Source organism: Coenobita brevimanus, chromosome 62 (assembly GCF_032717465.1).
Source record: "Coenobita brevimanus isolate Jiangsu-jjx chromosome 62, ASM3271746v2, whole genome shotgun sequence".
Classification (NCBI taxonomy): domain Eukaryota; kingdom Metazoa; phylum Arthropoda; class Malacostraca; order Decapoda; family Coenobitidae; genus Coenobita; species Coenobita brevimanus.
Genome location: NC_137015.1, coordinates 11,864,473 through 11,883,028, shown reverse-complemented (window position 1 = coordinate 11,883,028; position 18,556 = coordinate 11,864,473). Strand labels below are relative to the sequence as shown.

At 42.9% G+C, this 18,556-nt stretch overlaps 1 protein-coding gene across 1 annotated transcript in view; it reads right to left on the bottom strand.

Moving 5' to 3' along the window:
• Nucleotides 1-18,556, bottom strand: part of SIDL (SIDL trafficking protein particle complex subunit 10) — a 578,423-nt gene that overhangs the window by 14,830 nt on the left and 545,037 nt on the right. Inside the window, exons 20-22 of the mRNA XM_080275724.1 lie at nt 8,605-8,715; nt 5,062-5,313; nt 4,357-4,591 (exon numbers count right to left, since the gene is read on the bottom strand). Coding sequence (XP_080131850.1) covers nt 4,357-4,591; nt 5,062-5,313; nt 8,605-8,715 — 598 coding nt within the window. The remainder of the gene's footprint in view (nt 1-4,356; nt 4,592-5,061; nt 5,314-8,604; nt 8,716-18,556) is intronic.

Here is an 18,556-nt window from a genome sequence, read left to right as displayed (position 1 = left end):
AAGCAATGAATGTAAATAAAAGTGAACAGTGGAAAATAGTTTTATAAGTTACTGCAAGTGACAGTGCATAACACAGTGTAAATAAAACAGAAAAGTAAATAATGTAAATAAAATAGAGAATGTAAAAAGAAATGTAAATGAGTAGTAATATAAGAATACGAGTATATATACTAGGAGTAATGAAAGTGAAAGTTTCACTCTAGCATGTATGAATACTATGAGTTAAGAAAGTGAAAGGGACAGATTCGCTCTCAATGCTAGTATACAGGACGAGAAAGTGAATGCCTGGAGTGAAAATAAACTACAAGTACTGAAAGAAACTTATAGATAAATAATGTATATATAAGTATGTGTAATAAAGTACTAGGAATATAAAGTGTGAGTGTGTTTATAAATAATAAATGACAGCTCCGCCTCAGAATACCATTGGGGAACCAGCACGGGAGGAAAACTCGTATGCGCTCGTAATTTACATTGCTTTTAGTGTTTTTTTGTTGGAATATGGATTCCAAATTACTTGAAATTCATAGAATAGTGTTTGTAGTTATAATATCAGGCAGTGGTAACCATATTACAGGGTATCGGGAAGTGTAAAGTGAAGACTTCATTATCCAACTTCAGAAGTCTCCACAAGACCTATGGTAGACGACGAAGGCTCAACAAACATCCCAGGGGAAAGCTGAAGGTATGTGCCATATGCTCGTATAATTTTAATATTTTACAACTAATAACTGATTTTTGGCAAATATTTTCAAAAAGTCAGTCGGAGCACGAATATCCTCGAGGGACGCTCAAGAAGTGCAAAAACAACCCCGCGGTGTAGAGGTTAAGGAATTGTTGAACATAGAGAATGGAACTAATGCGAGTATAAGTGGCTGGGGAATGGCTGGGAGAAGGAGGGAAGTAAGAAGACAGTAAGAAATCAGTAAGATAGAAGTTGTGGAAGTAATGAAGAAAGTCAAATTGGGGAAAGCCCCAGGAATTGATGGAGTGTGTGGTGAAATGCTGAAGCATGGGGGAGAGATAGTAGTAGAATGGATGTGGAAGATGTGCAGATTGGCCTGAGAGGAAGGCAGAGTCCCAGAGGATTGGAAGTCAGGTATAATTATTCCCTTGTACAAAGGAAAAGGGGAAAAAGAAATGTGTGGTAATCATTGGGGCATTCGTCTTCTAACTGTAATAGGAAAAGTGTATGGTAGGATACTTATTGACAGTGGGAAATAACAGAAGAATTAGTTGGAGAAGAACAGGGAGGCTTTAGGAAGGGAAGAGGTTGTGTAAATCAGATATTCATTCTTAGATCTTTACTGGAAAAGTTTCTAGAGAAGGGAAAGAAGTTGTATGCGGCCTTCATGGAACTGGAGAAAACATATGACAGGGTGGATAGACATGGATTGTGGAAAGTATTAAGAATATATGGAATAGATGGGAAGTTGTTGAATGCTGTGAAGAGTATGTATGAGGGTGCTAAGGCTGCAGTGCGTGTGGATGGTGAACTGAGTGAATTTTTCTCTTTGAAGGTTGGGTTGAAACAGGAATGTGTCATGTCTCCATGGTTGTTCAATCTGTATATGGATGGGGTAATAAAAGATATACAAGGTAGGGCAGTGGATGTTGGAATGGCCCTAGTGAGAGAGGGCAGTGTTTGGAAACTCCCTGATACTGTGTTGTTAAGTGCAGAAAAAAGGGAGCTGCAAGGCTTGGTGGATGAGTCTGGGAGAGTGTGTAAGAAACGGAATCTAAAGGTGAATGCAGGGAAGAGTAAAGTGATGGTCTTCGAGAGAGGTGAAGTCAGTGAATGTACAGTGAGGTTGGATGGTGAGGGAATGGAAAATGTGAGTACATTTAAGTACTTGGGGAGTGTGATGAGTAAGGATGGAAGTTTGGAGGGTGAAGTGCTTGAAAGGGTACAACAAGGAAGAAAGGCTGCTGGTTCATTGAAAACAGATAAGAAACAGGGAAGTGGGCATGGAAGTGAAAAAGTTACTACATGACAGTAATGTGATACCAACTCTAACATATGGTAATGAAGCTTGGATGTTGTTCGAAGGACACAAGTCTAGAGTGAGAGCAGTGGAAATGAGTTATTTAAAAGGAGCCTGTGGAGTCACATGGAGAGACAGGCTGACAAATGAGGATATAAAAGAGCATTGTGGTGTGTGGATGTGGATGTGGATGTGATAGGAAATGTTAGGAGGAACACATTGAGGTGGTTTGGCCATGTGGAGAGGATGGAGGATGAGAGACTGATGAGGAGAGTGTAGGTGTGTGAGGTGGAGGGGGGGAGTGGGAGGGGGAGGCCGAGGATGAGATGAAGGGACGGAGTGAAAAGGTATATGAGAGAAGGGGGTGTGAGTTGGGAGCAGGGCAGTGAAATGATGGAGGATAGAGCGACGTGGAGGCGATTTGTTTGTGGCCACCCCGTACAGGATTAAGGCGTCTGGCAATAGATAGATAGATAGACAGATAGATTTGTTTGTGACCACTCCTCATGGGATCAAGGCATCTGGGGACAGACAGAGAGAGACATACACAAAATAAAATGCTGGTTTTCCATGGTCCTCTTTGGAATGTCTAGATATGGTGTACAAGGCAAAATGCTGCCTTTGTGAGATACAGTGGGCTCGCACAGTACGTGAGTGCATGGGCAGTCCTGGTCTTCGCGCACTGTGAAATCACACACTGTGAATACAAAATCATATGGGAAAAATTACACATGGACGGTACCCCGTCATACCTTGACATTTTTTTACCCTTAGAGACATAATAAATGGAAAATTTTTCAGACATACACAACAGATATAGCAACAATAACAAAAATATGGTCAGTCACCTTAACAACAACAGACAACAGGCTTGACAGACTTTAATAACAGGGGTTCCAAGGCATGGCAACACACTTAAAGTGACCCTGCCACCGCCTCGGCCGCACCCACTTGTTTAAAGGTTGCCAGCGTTGTATTATTCCAGGCTTTGACTAAGAAATTTACAGCCTATCGAATGTTACATTTCTTCCAGAATACAGCAACAGTCCTTATGGTGGGGGCTGCAGGTATGCCAGGTGAAGCAGGTGAGTCAGGTGGGGCTGTGGAGGTGGAAGGGGAGGCAGCTGGTGAGTCAGGTGGGGAAGTGGGGGTGGAGGGGACAGCGGCGGACGAGTCAGGGGAGGTGGTGAGGGTAGGATCCTCCATCTACTCCTCGCTACTGCTCACATTTCCGGCAATTTCCTTCATCTCTTCTTGTTTGTCTGTTTCATTCCTTGTCTTGTTATGGACGTACTGCCAGTATAACAACTTGGCATTCACGAAATAACCATCATTCAAGTGAATCCAAACATTATTATAGAAACTGGGTATCTATTCTAACTTACCATTTTTGCCCGAAAACGTTATTGTCGAAGTCATTATTGGCGAGATCTTACTGTAGACTCCTCTTAAGCACCTTCCCCACGAGCTTCTAAGTCACGATGGGTGCGTTGTGCTGGGAGGGGGGTCATGAAGTCAGGGAAAATAGCAGTTTTCAGCCACTCCTTGCCTCTGCCTCACGTATTGTGGGCCAAACTCACGCATTCAAAGTTTTATGGTTATGATTTTTGTGATTCACGTACCCTGAACTCGCATACTGTGCAAGCCCACTGTACTCTTTGGGATATCTCAAATAAAGAGTTCAATATCCTCTACATGACTATTGCTGCCCATACATTTTGTAAGGTGATGTCCTGTGCTTGCACGTGGTCAAATTAATCAAATGATAAAGCAGCGAATATTGTATTCTGCATGAAGCTGGAACCTGAAAATAATGAAAACTGCTCAAGAATCATGAACACAGTTAAAAAAAAAAAAAAAAAAAAAAAAAAAAAAAAAAAAAGGATTTACACCAGGTATCCCCGAAGGGCTAAGGCATTGCCCCTGGGTAGAGGACTTTTGGACTGGAGTGTGTAGCATTTTATGACTGGATGCCCTTCCTGATGTCTACCAATGACCCTTGGGTGGATTCAATCCTCCGACTCTTTGGTCAGAGCAGAGCGCTCTAACCCACTGAGCCACAGCTGCTACTAATCATAAACACAGTAAGCATAATGGAATCCTGGCCATGTTATACGGTTATGAATGCACTATATCATATCTGCTGGGTAATATAACCTGAGGATATCTTTGGTTTCACTTTTGATACACCTATATCATTTTATACAATTCTGGAGTAAGTCTTTGAACTGAGAGGGTTAGATATATCCTTCATAAACCCCTTCACAACAAGAGGTTCAACCCAAGTTAAATAAAACTGTCTGCTGGTGGCAGAAATAAAACCTTAAAATCTGTCAGTGGATTGAAGAGGTTAATCTACAATGATGCTTACCAGCAGTTTTGCCACATACAGCCCACACTGTCTGCTCTGCCAACACCTCATACATGATGGAATGTTGTTGCTGGTGTTGCTGACTTGTGACTTTCTTATCCTCGACCCTATTCACCACTGGGGTGCCACCTGCCGATACCTGCTGTATGGTAATGTGCATATGGCACATGTTGCCTGCTCGGCACAGCTCTGATCCTTTACTGGGTTCCACTCGTGCTCGGATGGTGTACAAAGTCTGGTGACATAAAACACATGCAACTTCCTTATCAAGTGCGACAGTCAGTCCAGGACATATTAAGGCAAACTGCTACTTTAAGTGAAGCAACTTTAAGGGAGACATGCTCTGGCTTTATGACTGAGGGTTAGAAACAAAGAAATAAGTAATTTCGGACTAAAAAATGACCTATGGGCAACATTAAGTCATAAAATGGTTTAAATTCATCAGTAACTTAGCTATGACAACTTTTACTGAGGACTAACTGAATTATCTTCAATTCAAGAACCCCTGAAAACTGTATAAATCTTCTGACAGCAATAAGAACAACAGTATGGCGAGGAATAAATGTCTGTCTACTATTTCAATATGTCTACTTCACACTTAGATGTGAAGCAGGTATGGTACATCCTACCAAAGTGAATCACCTATGGGCACAAACATACCAAGCCTCTCTCAGCTTAGAAAATCCTGCAAACTGAAAGACATACCTTATAATCAACTATGTCAAAAGATGAGCTGTAGGTGCGTGGTGGGTCAGGAGGTGGGTTCTGTGGGGGGGTATCTATGTCCTGGTCTTGTGTATCCTGCTGACGTTCATTAATGTCCTTAGAATCTGGGATGGGGTGGTGAAGAGGGCGATACAGGACTCTGAACTCCATCTTGATTGGAGGGGTCTCATTCTGCTGGTAGTCCACTTCCATACCCCACATGTAGTTGACAGACTGCTCTGAGCGTACCACCTGACTCAGCCAAGTGAAAAGTACGCAGATCAAATAAAAGGTTTTGCCAAAAACTAATATTTTTCTTTAAGAGAATAGATAGACACTAATCTGCAGGAAGATACTATAAACAATTATTATGTTCACCATCATCATCATCAATTCCTTGCTTCCTCCTAGAACTCCCCAACAGAGAGTGGTCATGACAGGACTGCACTGTCCTTACATACCTCTTACTCTCTCAAACACTCCTGTTTGTCTTCTTATTCTTTCATCAATTTACAACTCCACTCTCTTCCATACCACATAAGGTCTGCCCCTTCTGATACTACCCTCAATCTCATTTTCAAGGACTGTTTTTCACACTGTGTATAAGCATTCCTTATATATGTTCATATCAGTTCAACGTATTTCTATTAATTCAGTGCAGTAACTCCACATGTGGACATAGACTCAGTGTTTCCAGATGCCCACTCTCCTCTTATGTACAGAATGATAGCACCATACATTCAAACAACATTACGGTTTGTAAAATCATACAAATCAGACTATCATCTTTATCAGAATGTCGTGTTTTTTCTTAACCCCTAGACGCCGGACTACGTATACTGCGGTTGTCCTCCCAGTATGGCCAGTTTTCCCAAAACTGCTTCTTTTCAAACCTTAATATCTCAGAATGTATAGCAGTTAAGGAAACACATTAAAAACCTTATTACCCACCAATTCTACCTCATGCGAATAAAAGCATCCCCAGGTCTGTAGGTGGTCGCATCGATGAATAAGGGCATGAAGAAGTAACTTTTGGAATGCAAGGCAGGATGTATTCGTGCGTGTGTGCACGGCCCCGACTTTGGCTTTGCTCTCAACATGATAACTTCTCCATTTCTAGATAAACTAGACACAGTTGCATCCAAGGCATGCCCTATGAAACTATCAATGAGCCCTTTCCTAGTTACCTTGGAAAGAGGATTGGCAGAGGTGGATAAGGCAAGAGATCCATGTGAGGTGGGAACCGAAATGGACGGGAGGTTTAAGAAAACATCGTCCTACACCTGGCAAAGTCACAACGATGAATGAGGTATGCTTGCCTTGGGTGGCAGGAGTCTGTCCCAACCCTTTGGTGACAAGATCAAGTGGCGACCACTTCAAATTATGGCATGAAACACTTGCAGTTATATCTGACACCCAGCATCACCGATCCACAAATTTTGCATCAGATATAACTGTTCGCCGGTGGGAAAGGGTTAAGGAACTGCTGTATACAGGTTGACTGTGGTACAGATGAGGTATAATGTGGTTTGGAATTTTAATCTGAAGTACTAAAAATAGCTACTACTCTCACACACCTACTGGAAACTGTTGGGAATGATATTTCAGATGTGCAATAATTCTTGATGGAGTGTTAATGCCAACTTTAACATATGCATGTAAGACTATGGTGTGGCATGAAAATGTAAAGTCAAAAGTGACAGCAGAAGAGATGGGACTGCTGAGGAATGTATGTGGGGTACAGAAAGTGGATAGGATACGAAATAATGTGATTCGTGAAACATGCGGAGTGAGGAAGTCTGTGGACTCCAGAATCGAAGAGAGTGTACTAAGATGGTATGGTCATGTGGAATGAATGGATAAAAAATTAGTGCTGAAAATGGTATATCCCAAAGAGTTTGTAGGAGGGTGGAGGCGAGGTAGGCCAAGGAGAAGATGAAGGGAAATGGTGGAAGGGTGTGTGAGGAAGAGAGGTATGGAAGTCAGTGAGGCTAGGGGACTGACTATAGATCGAGCTGGCTGGATGAATGTTGAAAGAAGTGCATGATCAGGGATTTGGCACCCCTTTTTAACGTGACAGCATTCGGACTGACTCTATCGGATATGTTTATGTGAGGCTGCAGAATGTGGTGGAAGTTTTAGGTGTATCGGATAGAGCCAGGATTCCAAGGGCTTGAATGATGAGTGAATGGAAGTGTGGCCCACTGGAGGTAGCAAACTTTGACTGTCTACTCCTCACCCTGCCCTAGGGTGGGAAAGGAGGACCGGATGATGATGATGATGATGATGCAATAATTCTTGTAATTGTCTCAGAGTCTCAGTTTGGACATGACTGTTTCCTAGTGGATGAGCTTCCCGAATAAGAGAGGTATCACATGGCTGTAGCACATTTGTTCTAAACAGACAAATACATGCATTGGTATCCCCTTCTGGCTCAATTAAGGGCCAATAATAGACAAGAGTGGAAAGTTGATTTGCTTCCTAACCAAAGAGATGAATTCTTACCTCATAACTAAGGCTCATTAAATTTCAAGCAACCACTACTTTGTATTCAAGTTGTGGAAGTGGTCAACCTCCCTCATGTGAAAACAATCCATCCATCCATCCATCATCCAATCCTATGTTGCCCCATGAGGAGCATAGGAGCCCGGGGCTAGGCAAGTTGTCCTCACATTTACAATGAGTGACAAGCCTCACTCATCCCTGAATGGCATTACATAAGCAATAAACCCCAACCACCCCTTTGATATATACCTATACAGGCTCAATCCAACTGGAGCGCCCTAATTACCCACTAAACCACCAGGCGCCATAATTTGGTTATATGGTTACCACCCAGCGTAGTAAATGGTGTCCTGGTGTAAGAGAAACCATTTGGTTTGTCACTCAGTGTAGTCACCAACAGGCAGAAGGAAGATGAAAGAATGAGGGAAAGGAAGACAGAAGAGAGAGTGTAAAGTCACCCATAGGCAGAAGGAAGGGGAAAGAATGAAGGAAAGAAAGACAGAAGAGGGACTGTAAAGTCACCCGTAGGCAGAAGGAAGAGGAAAGAATGAAGGAAAGAAAAACAGATGAGGAAGGAGGGAAGAAAGCAAAGGACAGACATCCATATCAACACTACATTGTGTAAGTGGATGGTGAGTGCCCCCACCTACCCTTAAGTGAAAACAAACCTACAATATTATATTTACTTGTACCTAAATTTTACTTTTACTTCCTAAGGTCAATCGTAGCCAGCCATCTACTACACTGTCTCACATTTTGGTAACAATAATGAAAAAGGAGAAAATCTTGTGCCAGGCAGCAGATGTTCTGGCTCTGACATGTACAGTACAGTACTATTATTTTTTTCAATTTCAACATCACACAGAAAACTGTAATGGGTCCCTCCTCTCTCACAACTATAGTGTTCATTTCTGACATGAATACAGAGATATGATGATGATGCCTCCCATCATCCATGTTGGGGTCAATCCACTTTACTCCATTTCAAGGCCAAGAATAATGATGATGATTACAATGACCATAATGGTGATAACATACCAGGGCCTGTGAGGCAGGGTGCAGCGGGGTGAGGGTAATTCGGCCATCCACCGCTTTCAGTTCCGGCTCTGTCAATTCCACTGCCTGGCTCACCAAACCAGTCACTGTAACCTGCACCAACACCATTGGGACAAAGTTAATCATTTATACAATAAGTCCTTATTTTTTTATGTCTTTCTGCATGAAGTCCACAGTTAATTATATAAAGATGCCTTAATTTAAAGGCCAATTACCAGTTTCACCCAATCTACAGTTCCACCTGCATGGAAAAAGCCAAGACTTTGGAACATATACCTTGCATATAATGACAACTGCTGTACAGTCATGGTTGTACATTATTAAATATGAGTGAAGGAAGATGTAAGCAAGCCCCTAATTTTTTATGGTTATTTATGGAACATCCATAATTAGTCTGAATCCAACATTACAGAATGTCATCTGCAATGACAAAGAAAGGTTAGACATTCTATTGTCATCATATGCATCAGAAGCTTGTCTACAACTTTGTGCTCTCAGTTTTAAGAGTATCATTCCTCACTTAAAGTCTAGGATGTTTGTAAAATGCAATTTTAAGTCAAACAACTTTCAGTGAAACATGCTTCTGGTTCATGAGTGGGAAAAAAGAAAATCACAACAACTACAGTATACAATGAATAAACAACAATTTTAAGAGAGTCAAATATGTTAATTCATCAGTGCCTTAATACTAAAAAAGTTTTATGAGGAACAACTTTAATCCATAAACTGTGGCTGACTAGAAATCCAAAATGCACATTCATCCATCCATCATCCAATCCTTTGTCGCCTCATGAGGAGCTTAAGAGCTCGAGGCCATGTAAGTTGGTCCTGACATTTAAGATAAGAGTGATCAGCCTCACTCATCCCTGAGTGGCTTAACATCAGCAATAATTCCCAACCACCCCTTGGATATAAACCTACACAGGCTCAATCTGACTGGAGTGCCTTAACCCCTAAAGTACTAAGCTCGTCAATCGAGCTTTTTGCGCAATTTCTTAAAAGGACAAGCAACGCCGATCGTGCAACATCCACAAAAAACTGGCGGCAGTTGGCTCCATCCCAGCTGTGGCATAGATGGCCTCTAACCAATCAGAACTAAGTGTTGGACACACCGGAGGGGAGACCCAGGCCCGTACCCAAGCGGTGGGGGGTGTACCCCCACCTCCCTCGCGCCATGTCCCTCTACCCCACTACCTTGTTACTACCATACCTCCCACCGTTCTTACCACCACCACCACTCCTCCCACACCCTCCTCATGCATCCCCTCCCCTACCATGTGGATCCCCCCCATGTCCCCCCCCCAGTCATCTGGGGGGAGGGTATTTCCCCCCACCCTCCCTCCATGTCCCTGTACTCCACTGGGGCCCTTCCTTTGTGTCTGTTGGTGGTCTCCTTCCATCCCTCCATCCTCATACACCCCCTCTTGGTCTTACCACCTCCCACCACCACCCCCCACTCCCACCCCCTAGCACAAAGTATCTTTACCTCCCGGCCTCGAATATTTTGCATATTTTTTACGCTTTCTGGCGTGTGTTTTTGAATCATTACCTGTAATTTATTCGTGTCTTTGCATATATATATATATGCACATCACAATTATTTTAAGTTTTATTTCTTTTTGTGTGTGTTTTTTGGAAAAAATATCCTTGTTATCTGCCTACTTTACCTGCCTATGGATATAATTGTGTACCTGTCAAAGATTATATCATACTTTCTTCATTCTTATGTATTTCTTTGTACATTTTATATGTCTGAACATATGGTGCCTTTTTTTTCAGACATACCATAAATATTTAACTGTCTTTATTCAAAACCCACTTGAAAAAGAAATTATATTTTCCCTAGCTAGATTTGACAGCTCGGAGGGGACGAGAGGGGGGAGGGGAGGTTAGGCGAGGGGAGGGGAAGGGAGGGGAGGGAAGGGGAGGAGAGAGAAGAGGAGGGGAGGGAAGAGAAGGGAAGGGGAGGGAGGGAACTGAAGGTATGGGGAGGGGAGAGGAGGGGAGCATAATTTTTACTATTTATCATATTTTTATTGGGGGGGCGGAATTCATGACCATTTTCCCTAGCTAGATTTGACAGCTCAGCAGGGAGGGGAGGGGAGGGGAGGGGAAAAGAGGGAGGGGAGGTTAGGTGAGGGGAGAGGAGGCGAGGGAAGGGAAGGGAGAGGGAGGGGAGGGGAGGGGAGGGAAGGGAAGGGAGAGGGAGGGAGGGGATTGGAGGTATGGGGAGAGGAGAGGAGGAGAGGATTATTTTTATTATTTATCATATTTATTGGGGGCGGTGTCTCACCATTTTATTTTTTTCTGAGTACATTACAATGGTTTAAAATATCTATACACACCAAAAAAAATTTATTTTGGTGATTTTTATATGCATTTTTGTGAAGAAAATAGGTGCGAGCAGCGTATTTTTTTTCTTGCTGGGGCTGTGACAGGTAACTATTATTAACTTTGACGGGCCATAGCTCGGTAACTACTGGCTCTAGGAGGGTGGGGTTTGCGTTTTCAGGTGTGTAAATTCAAGCTCTATAAATTGGGCAAAAAACTTTTAACTTTGAGAAAGTAAAAAAATAGGCCTCTTTTTGCATCCTCGTGGGTAGTCGAGGCTGGAGAATTGTGTATCCTACGGATGAATTGACCACTAAACTACCAGGTGCCATAATTTGGTTATATGGTTACCACCCAGCATAGTAAATGGTTTCCTGGTGTACAGGAAACCTTCTGGCTTGTCACTCAGTGTAGTTACCAATAGGCAGAAGGAAGAGGAAAGAATGAAGGAAAGAAAGACAGAAGAGGGAGTGTAAAGTCACCCACAGGCAGAAGGAAGAGGAAAGAATGAGGGAAAGAAAGACTGAAGACCTATTAAAAAAAAATAATAGCAAAAAAAAGACAAATCCATTCAAGAGGAGGGAGAGAAGAGAGGGGGTACTAGGGCAGGCCATGAAAGGTCTAGAGATAGAGTGTGACGGGCCTGGATGTTGCAAAGAATGAAGAGTAACTGCACTTTTTGCCAGACCAGGTGTTGGCAAAAGGACTGTGGGGAGACAGTAGAGGTAAGAGACCAGGTGACTGGAGGTAAGGGCAGAAATGCAATGGTGCAATTGATGGAGAGGGGAATGACCCCAGACTCCATGTGAAGCAGTGACGCAAGGCAAAATGGGTGGACTTGAAGCCAACAAGTGCAAAATGAAGCACTGTGTTGTGGACAACATCCAACGTCTTGAGGTGAGTATGGATAGCCAATCCATAAAGGGAGGAATCATATGGCAGCTTGTTTCAGATTAATGCCATATATAGGTGAAGGAGAGTTCTTGAATCAGCACCCCAGCAAACTCCTGCAACACACTTTATGATGTCCATGCACCTAACGCATGCTGATTGAAGATAGTCATGTGAGGGGCCCAGGTGAGACGGGCCATCCAGATGGAGGCGAGAAACTTGTGCCTGGTCCACAGGGTGACAGGCTGTCTGAGGCAACTGACAGCAAACCCTTTTCTACATCCTCCTACTTTCTCTATACTCATTTCAAAGCCAAAGGTGGATGTTGTGTATATGTACACAATGACCTATCTTGCGCTCGTGTTCCTGAACTTGATTCTTCTGAATTCTATACACTCTGGCTTCGGCTCTCCTGTCATTCTCTAACTAAATATATCAGCGCTGTTTACTTATCTCCTAATTCTCCTGATTATCAAAAATTCTTTGACTATATTATCTCTACGATGGAACACATTCTATCCATTTCTCCTTTCTCTGAAATCTCCATTCTAGGAGATTTCAATGTCCACTACCACCTTTGGCTCTCCTCATCTTTCACTGATTCACCTGGTGAACAAGCCTACATCTTTTCTATCCTTAATGACCTAGAGCAGCTTGTACAGCAACCTACCTGTATCCCTGACCGCCTTGCAGAGAGCTCCAACATACTTGACCTCTTCCTCACAACTAATCCTTCTGCTTACACCGTTAATCTTTTCTCTCCGCTGGGCTCCTCCAATTATAACCTTATTACCCTAACCTGTCTTATCACTCCAGTACAGCCTGTGGACCCTCCAAAGAAACGTCGTCTGTGGCACTCTGGAGCTGCGGATTGGGAGGCCCTCAGGCAGTACTTCTTTGATTTTCCCTGGAATGATTATTGCTTCCATGGCCGGAAGCCATCTGAGTGTGCCTTGTGCATTACGGAGGTTATTCTCTCTAGCATGGAACCATACATTCCTTTCTCATATCCTTTGACTAATGCAAGCAAGCCTTGGTTTCATCACGCTTGTTCTAATGCTGTCTGCAACAAGGAGAGGGCCTGTAAAAGGTACTGGAGCCAACCCATCTCTGAATCATATCTTTTTTATGTTTCTGCCCGGAATCGTGCTAAGTCAGTTCTTCACTCTGCTAAAAATAATTTCATCTGTACAAAATGCTCTCAACTCTCCAACTCAAATTCTTCCCACTCCTTCTGGTACCTTGCCAAAAACCTTTCTTCATCATCCTTCCCTCCTTTTTTTCTACTACTGATGGCTCTGTAACTATTTCTTCTACTGATAAAGCAGATCTCTTTGCTCAGACTTTCTCCTCTAATTCCACCTTAGATGATTCCTGTTCTGTTCCTCCATCACTTCCCCCCTCAGACTTCCTCATGGCTGATTAAAATGTCTTCAGCTGATGTATTTTCTGCCATCACTGGCCTCAATACTAACAAGGCATATGGGCCTGATGGAGTCCCTCCTGTTGTTCTCAAAACTATGCTCCTGTGCTTACACCCTGCCTAGGTAAACTCTTTCGCCTTTGTCTTTCAACTTGTACCTTTCCTTCTTGCTGGAAGTTTGCTCTCGTTCAGCCACTCCCAAAGAAGGGTGACCATTCCCAACTCTCTATCATCCAATTGCTTTAACATCCTTTGTCTCAAAAGTTTTTGAGTCTTTTCTTAACAGAAAAATTAGACATCATCTTTCCTATCACAACCTTCTTTCTGATGGTCAGTATGGGTTCCGTCAGGGAAGCTCCACTGGCGATCTTATCACCTACCTTTCAGACTCCTGGTCATCCTCCTTTCAGGACTTTGGCGAAAGCATGCCATTGCACTTGACATCTCAGAGGCATTCGATCGACTCTGGCATAAATCTTTAATTTCCAAACTGCCCTGTTACGGTTTCTATCCTTCTATCTGTGCCTTCAACTACAGCGCCCTTTCTGGTCGTTCTATAGCTGCTGTTGTAGACGGCTATTGTTCTTCTCCTAGATCTATCAACAGTGGTGTTCCTCAGGGCTCTGTCTCATCACCAACTCTCTTCCTTTTATTTATCAATGATCTTCTAAGCTGTACATCTAATCCTATCCACTCGTATGCAGATGATTCCGCCCTTCACCTTTCCATTCAGTTTCTGCAACGTCCATCTCAGCAGTTACTTCAACAAACAAGGGATGAGGCTATGGCACACCTAATGTCTGACTTGGCTTGTATCTCTAACTAGGGCTAAAATAATCTTGTTTTTAATGCATCAAAGACTCAGTTTTTACACCTAGCAACCCAAATCAAAATCTTCCACAGGAGTACCCCCTAATGTTTAATAATATCCAGCTCAATCCTGCATCATCCTTGAACATGCTTGGGGTTCATTCACATAGGACTTACCCTGGAAAGATCATATTGCATCTCCTGTAAAATCTGCTTCCAAGAGATTCGGTGTGCTAAGCCGACTCCGTGCCTTCTTTACCCCAGCAAAGTTCTTGACTTTATACATGGGTTTTATTTGCCCCTGTTCAGAATACAACTCTCATGTGTGGGGAGGCTCCCCAAATACAGCATTTCTCAATAGGGTGGAGTCAAAGGTTATTCGTCTTATCGACTCTCCTCCTCTTACTGGCTCCCTTCAACCTCTGTCTCTTCGCTGCACTGTTGCCTCTTTATCTCTATGCTATCGCTACTTCAATGGTCACTGCTCCTCTGAACTGTCTCCTTGCAACCCTCCACCTCTACGACAGGTGCGTAGCACCCGTCTAGCAAGAAACTCTCATCCCTTTTCTGTCCAGCTCTCTAATGCAAGAGTTAACCGTTACTTCCAGTCCTTCATTTATGCAACAGGTCAACTCTGGAACTGTCACCCTCTATCTGTATTTCCTACTTCCTATGATCTCCAGTCTTTCAAATGCAGTGTGTCCAGGCATCTTGCAATGAATGGATCTTGAATCTGGCTCTCTTTTGTATTGTTTTTGTTTTTTTCTTGGGTGGAACGTTTTGCATGCTCAGCCTTTGGTTCCTTCTTCCTTGCTTAAAAAAAAAAAAAAAAAAAAAAAAAAAAAAAAAAAAACAACATTGGCAGGGAGAGGAGCCTCAAATGGTCGAAGCACATAATAGCACTCCTGTGTACATTAACTGTAAAGTCTCAGTCTACAGCCAAGGTGGCAAAAGCATCCACAGCCTGTGAAAGGCAATGCTGGGCCTCCTATAATGAGGCAGCACTGCGAGAATGGGAACATCATTAGCACGCACCACGATGGACACTTCAGGAGGATGAGGGAAGTTAGACATTAAGACGTTACAAAGAGTGGGACTAAGAACAAGATCCATGTGGTACTTGCCACCTGACTGGGGTGAGGGAGGAGTAAGTACCCCTTTGGGAAAGTTCTAGGCCATGGCAGGTGCACGGCCCATGATGCTGAGACAACACAACTTGTCCTGGGAGGTAGTGACAAAGGCCTCCCCTGGAGATCCACAATGATCTCCAGGAGTATCTGCTGATGACAGTATGCCTGGTGAACATGATGGTCAAACTGGAGGAGGAAATCAGGTGTCCCCCTCCCAGGGCGGAATCCACAATGAACCTTGGACAGGTGGCAGTCATGCTCATGCCACCAGGAAAGTCGGCAGCACACCATCCTCTTAAGCACCTTTCTGACATTGGATACCAGCACTATTAGCCTGTACAAAGCTGGAGAAAATGGGTACCTCTCTGACCTGAGGAAGGTGAGGAGGTAGGAGACTTCCCAGCAGGAAGTGAAGAACTCCAACACCCACCTGTCATTAAAGATATCAAGAAGAGAGACCTGACAAAGGAAGGGATACCAGCACTATTAGCCTGTACGAAGCTGAAGAAAAAGGGTACCTCTCTGACCTAGGGAAGGTGAGGAGGTGGGAGACTTTCCAGCAGGACGAGAAGAACTCCAACACTCACATGTCATTAAAGATGTCAAGAAGAGAGACCTGACAAAGGAAGGGAGATGGATCAGAAACTCCTGGGAGACAAAATCCAAACCACATGCTTTCTTAGGTGGTAAGGCTTGCAGTGCAGAGGAAAGCTCTGTCTGGGTGATGAAGGAGGCCAAGTCTGCAAGGGGAGGGATGGGAAGGGGAGGAGACACCAGCCTAAGTGACTCCGAACAACCACTGGAGACCTGGAAGTGGAGCAAGGGTACCAAATTGGGACCCGAGAAAGGTGGCCAAGAAGGATATCTTGTTCTGGAAGCCAACCAGGATGGTACCCTCCTTTACCAGGGGATATGAGGGGATGATAGGGCAACCCTTGTATACCCAAATATAGGACTAAGTCAGGGATTTGAGCTAGAGCAGTGGTTTCCGACCTGTGGAGTGCGCCCCCCTAGGGGGGCACGAAGGGCTGCCTGGGGGGGCGCGAAGGCTTGATAAAGTAGGTAATTATATTTGAAAACTATGAATTATGATGGAATTCAGTAATTTCTAAATATGGAGAAAATATTTCAGGTATGAATAAGAAATCTAGTTATCTGAATATATAAATCTATGATATTTATTGACATATGCCAACTATGCCAATAAAATACAGTATTTGAGGAAGGGGGGTGCAGGGAATGTCATTCAGTGAGGGGGGGGGCGAGAATTAGAAAAGGTTGGAAACCACTGAGCTAGAGAATGAGAGGGTTGGGCAAAAGGCAAACCTGGCAGCTTGACCATGATCTATTTGTTGTTAAGTTGACCAGAATTAAAACTGCATCAGTTCTTCTGATCTTTCTTCTGATGATTTAGTGAATACAGTATATATAATAATGAACTGAAGTCTATCTCTGACCATTACTGACCTGAAGTACAGTCATGTTTTGTTATATATTAAGTTTATGGTGATAAACTGCTATGATGATAATTACAAAGTTATGCCCTTATTTTAAATAACAATAAAAAATGATCACGATTTCACTAGAATGATGACTGCTAAAACTGCCTCTGAGATCTCACGTGGATGCGGAGACACATGCAAGCCAACAGTCTGCTCTCTGAACCAATATGGTCGCTCAGTGTTTACCTGCGCAGAATTCCCACCTTGGGTCTAAGGAGGTGGCAGCCTTCATGCCAACCCCTCTGAAGGCCCCATCTCACTTCTCCAATTCCTCACATGTCCCATACCTGCGATTGTCTCCCTTGCATTCTCAGAGTTACCTGTCTCACCTGCAAAAGGCCACTGCAATACTATCACTACTGCCAAGTAAAAGCGAAAGTCTGTTATGAACAGTAAACTGAGAGAAAATTAATGTGTGAAATAAGTGAAACTTGTAACTTAGAAATCAAGTCTGGTGCTACTGATGCCGCTGGGGCAGGGCTGAAAAGGCAAGCCTTGACATAAAATCAGACATTGTTAACCCGCCACGTGCCAACGATGTACATGTACGTTGGCCTCTATACGCGCGGACAGTACCACTGACGTACATGTACATCGGCAATTTGATATACAGGTAACTCACACGGAACACGATCTCACGGAACGAGCTCTCAATTATACACGGTAAGGGCTGGGATACATATAAGACAACATAAGATTAAAAAACCATTATGAAAACTACAATTTAACGCAGGAGAGGCCTTTCAAAGATCAAATCCTCGAACGTCACCGCAGCGCGCGGTTTGTTTTGATTACGTGACGATCTAGGCGGGAAATTATTCAGTGAGTGAGACATTCCCGAGTACAGTAGCACAGTATTTGTAAGTTAAATATTTACAGTACTGTACTGTTCTGGTAAGTTTATGTGCAACTTAAAGTATTATTAAATAACGTTAAAGCAAGAAATAAAGTCTTATAACCAGTTTACCTGATAGGCGTCAGAATATTGCCTTTTTTATTTGTTCGTTTTTTCCACAGTACTGTACAGTATGTGTAAGTTAAATATTTACTGTTCTCGTATGTACTGTACTTGTAAGCACTTAAATAAAGTTAAATCATTAAATAAAGCCTTGTAACCAGTTAACCCGAATTATATGATTGCCCATGATCGGCATCGGAATATTGCCTTTTTGTTTGTTCGTTAAACTCTTACTGTACTGCTTTTCTACAGTACAAACTGTTTTTGTAAGTTAAATATTTACTGTTCTGGCATGTACTTGTAAGCAATTAAAGCATTAAATAAAGCCTTGTAACCAGTTAACCTGATTTATATGATTACCCATGATCGGCGTCGGAATATTGCCTTTTTTGTTTGTTCGTTAAAGACTTATAATAAGAGAAAAATACATTTTTGTCTTGGTATCTTTACCTATTTGCTCAGGTTTGCTGTAATGGTTTGGATCATTTGATGCAATGCAACTTGTAGAAAACTGTGAAAACTTTCGGGAAGTGAACGAAAATCTGGGACATGAGACTGACCTTGACTTCACCCTCTCATGTATCATCTGTCAGTTCACCGCCTGCTATCGTGATGAGTGGATGTACGATTTTTTCGCTCGTGGCCATGCCTAACCACACATTGTTACACCCATTATCTCGACCCAGACAGAAAATACAATCTTTTTCCTCCCTTGCAAAACATAAACAACCACCCTGTTTACGAGACAGCAATATATATTGCGAAAATAACAAGGTAAAATGATAAAGATGAACGTAAAATGATAAAGATGAACATGTTATGATGCAAGAAGTACGTTTTCCCCGTCTGTAAACGTATTTATTTCTGCTTTGTATCTGTATTCGTAATA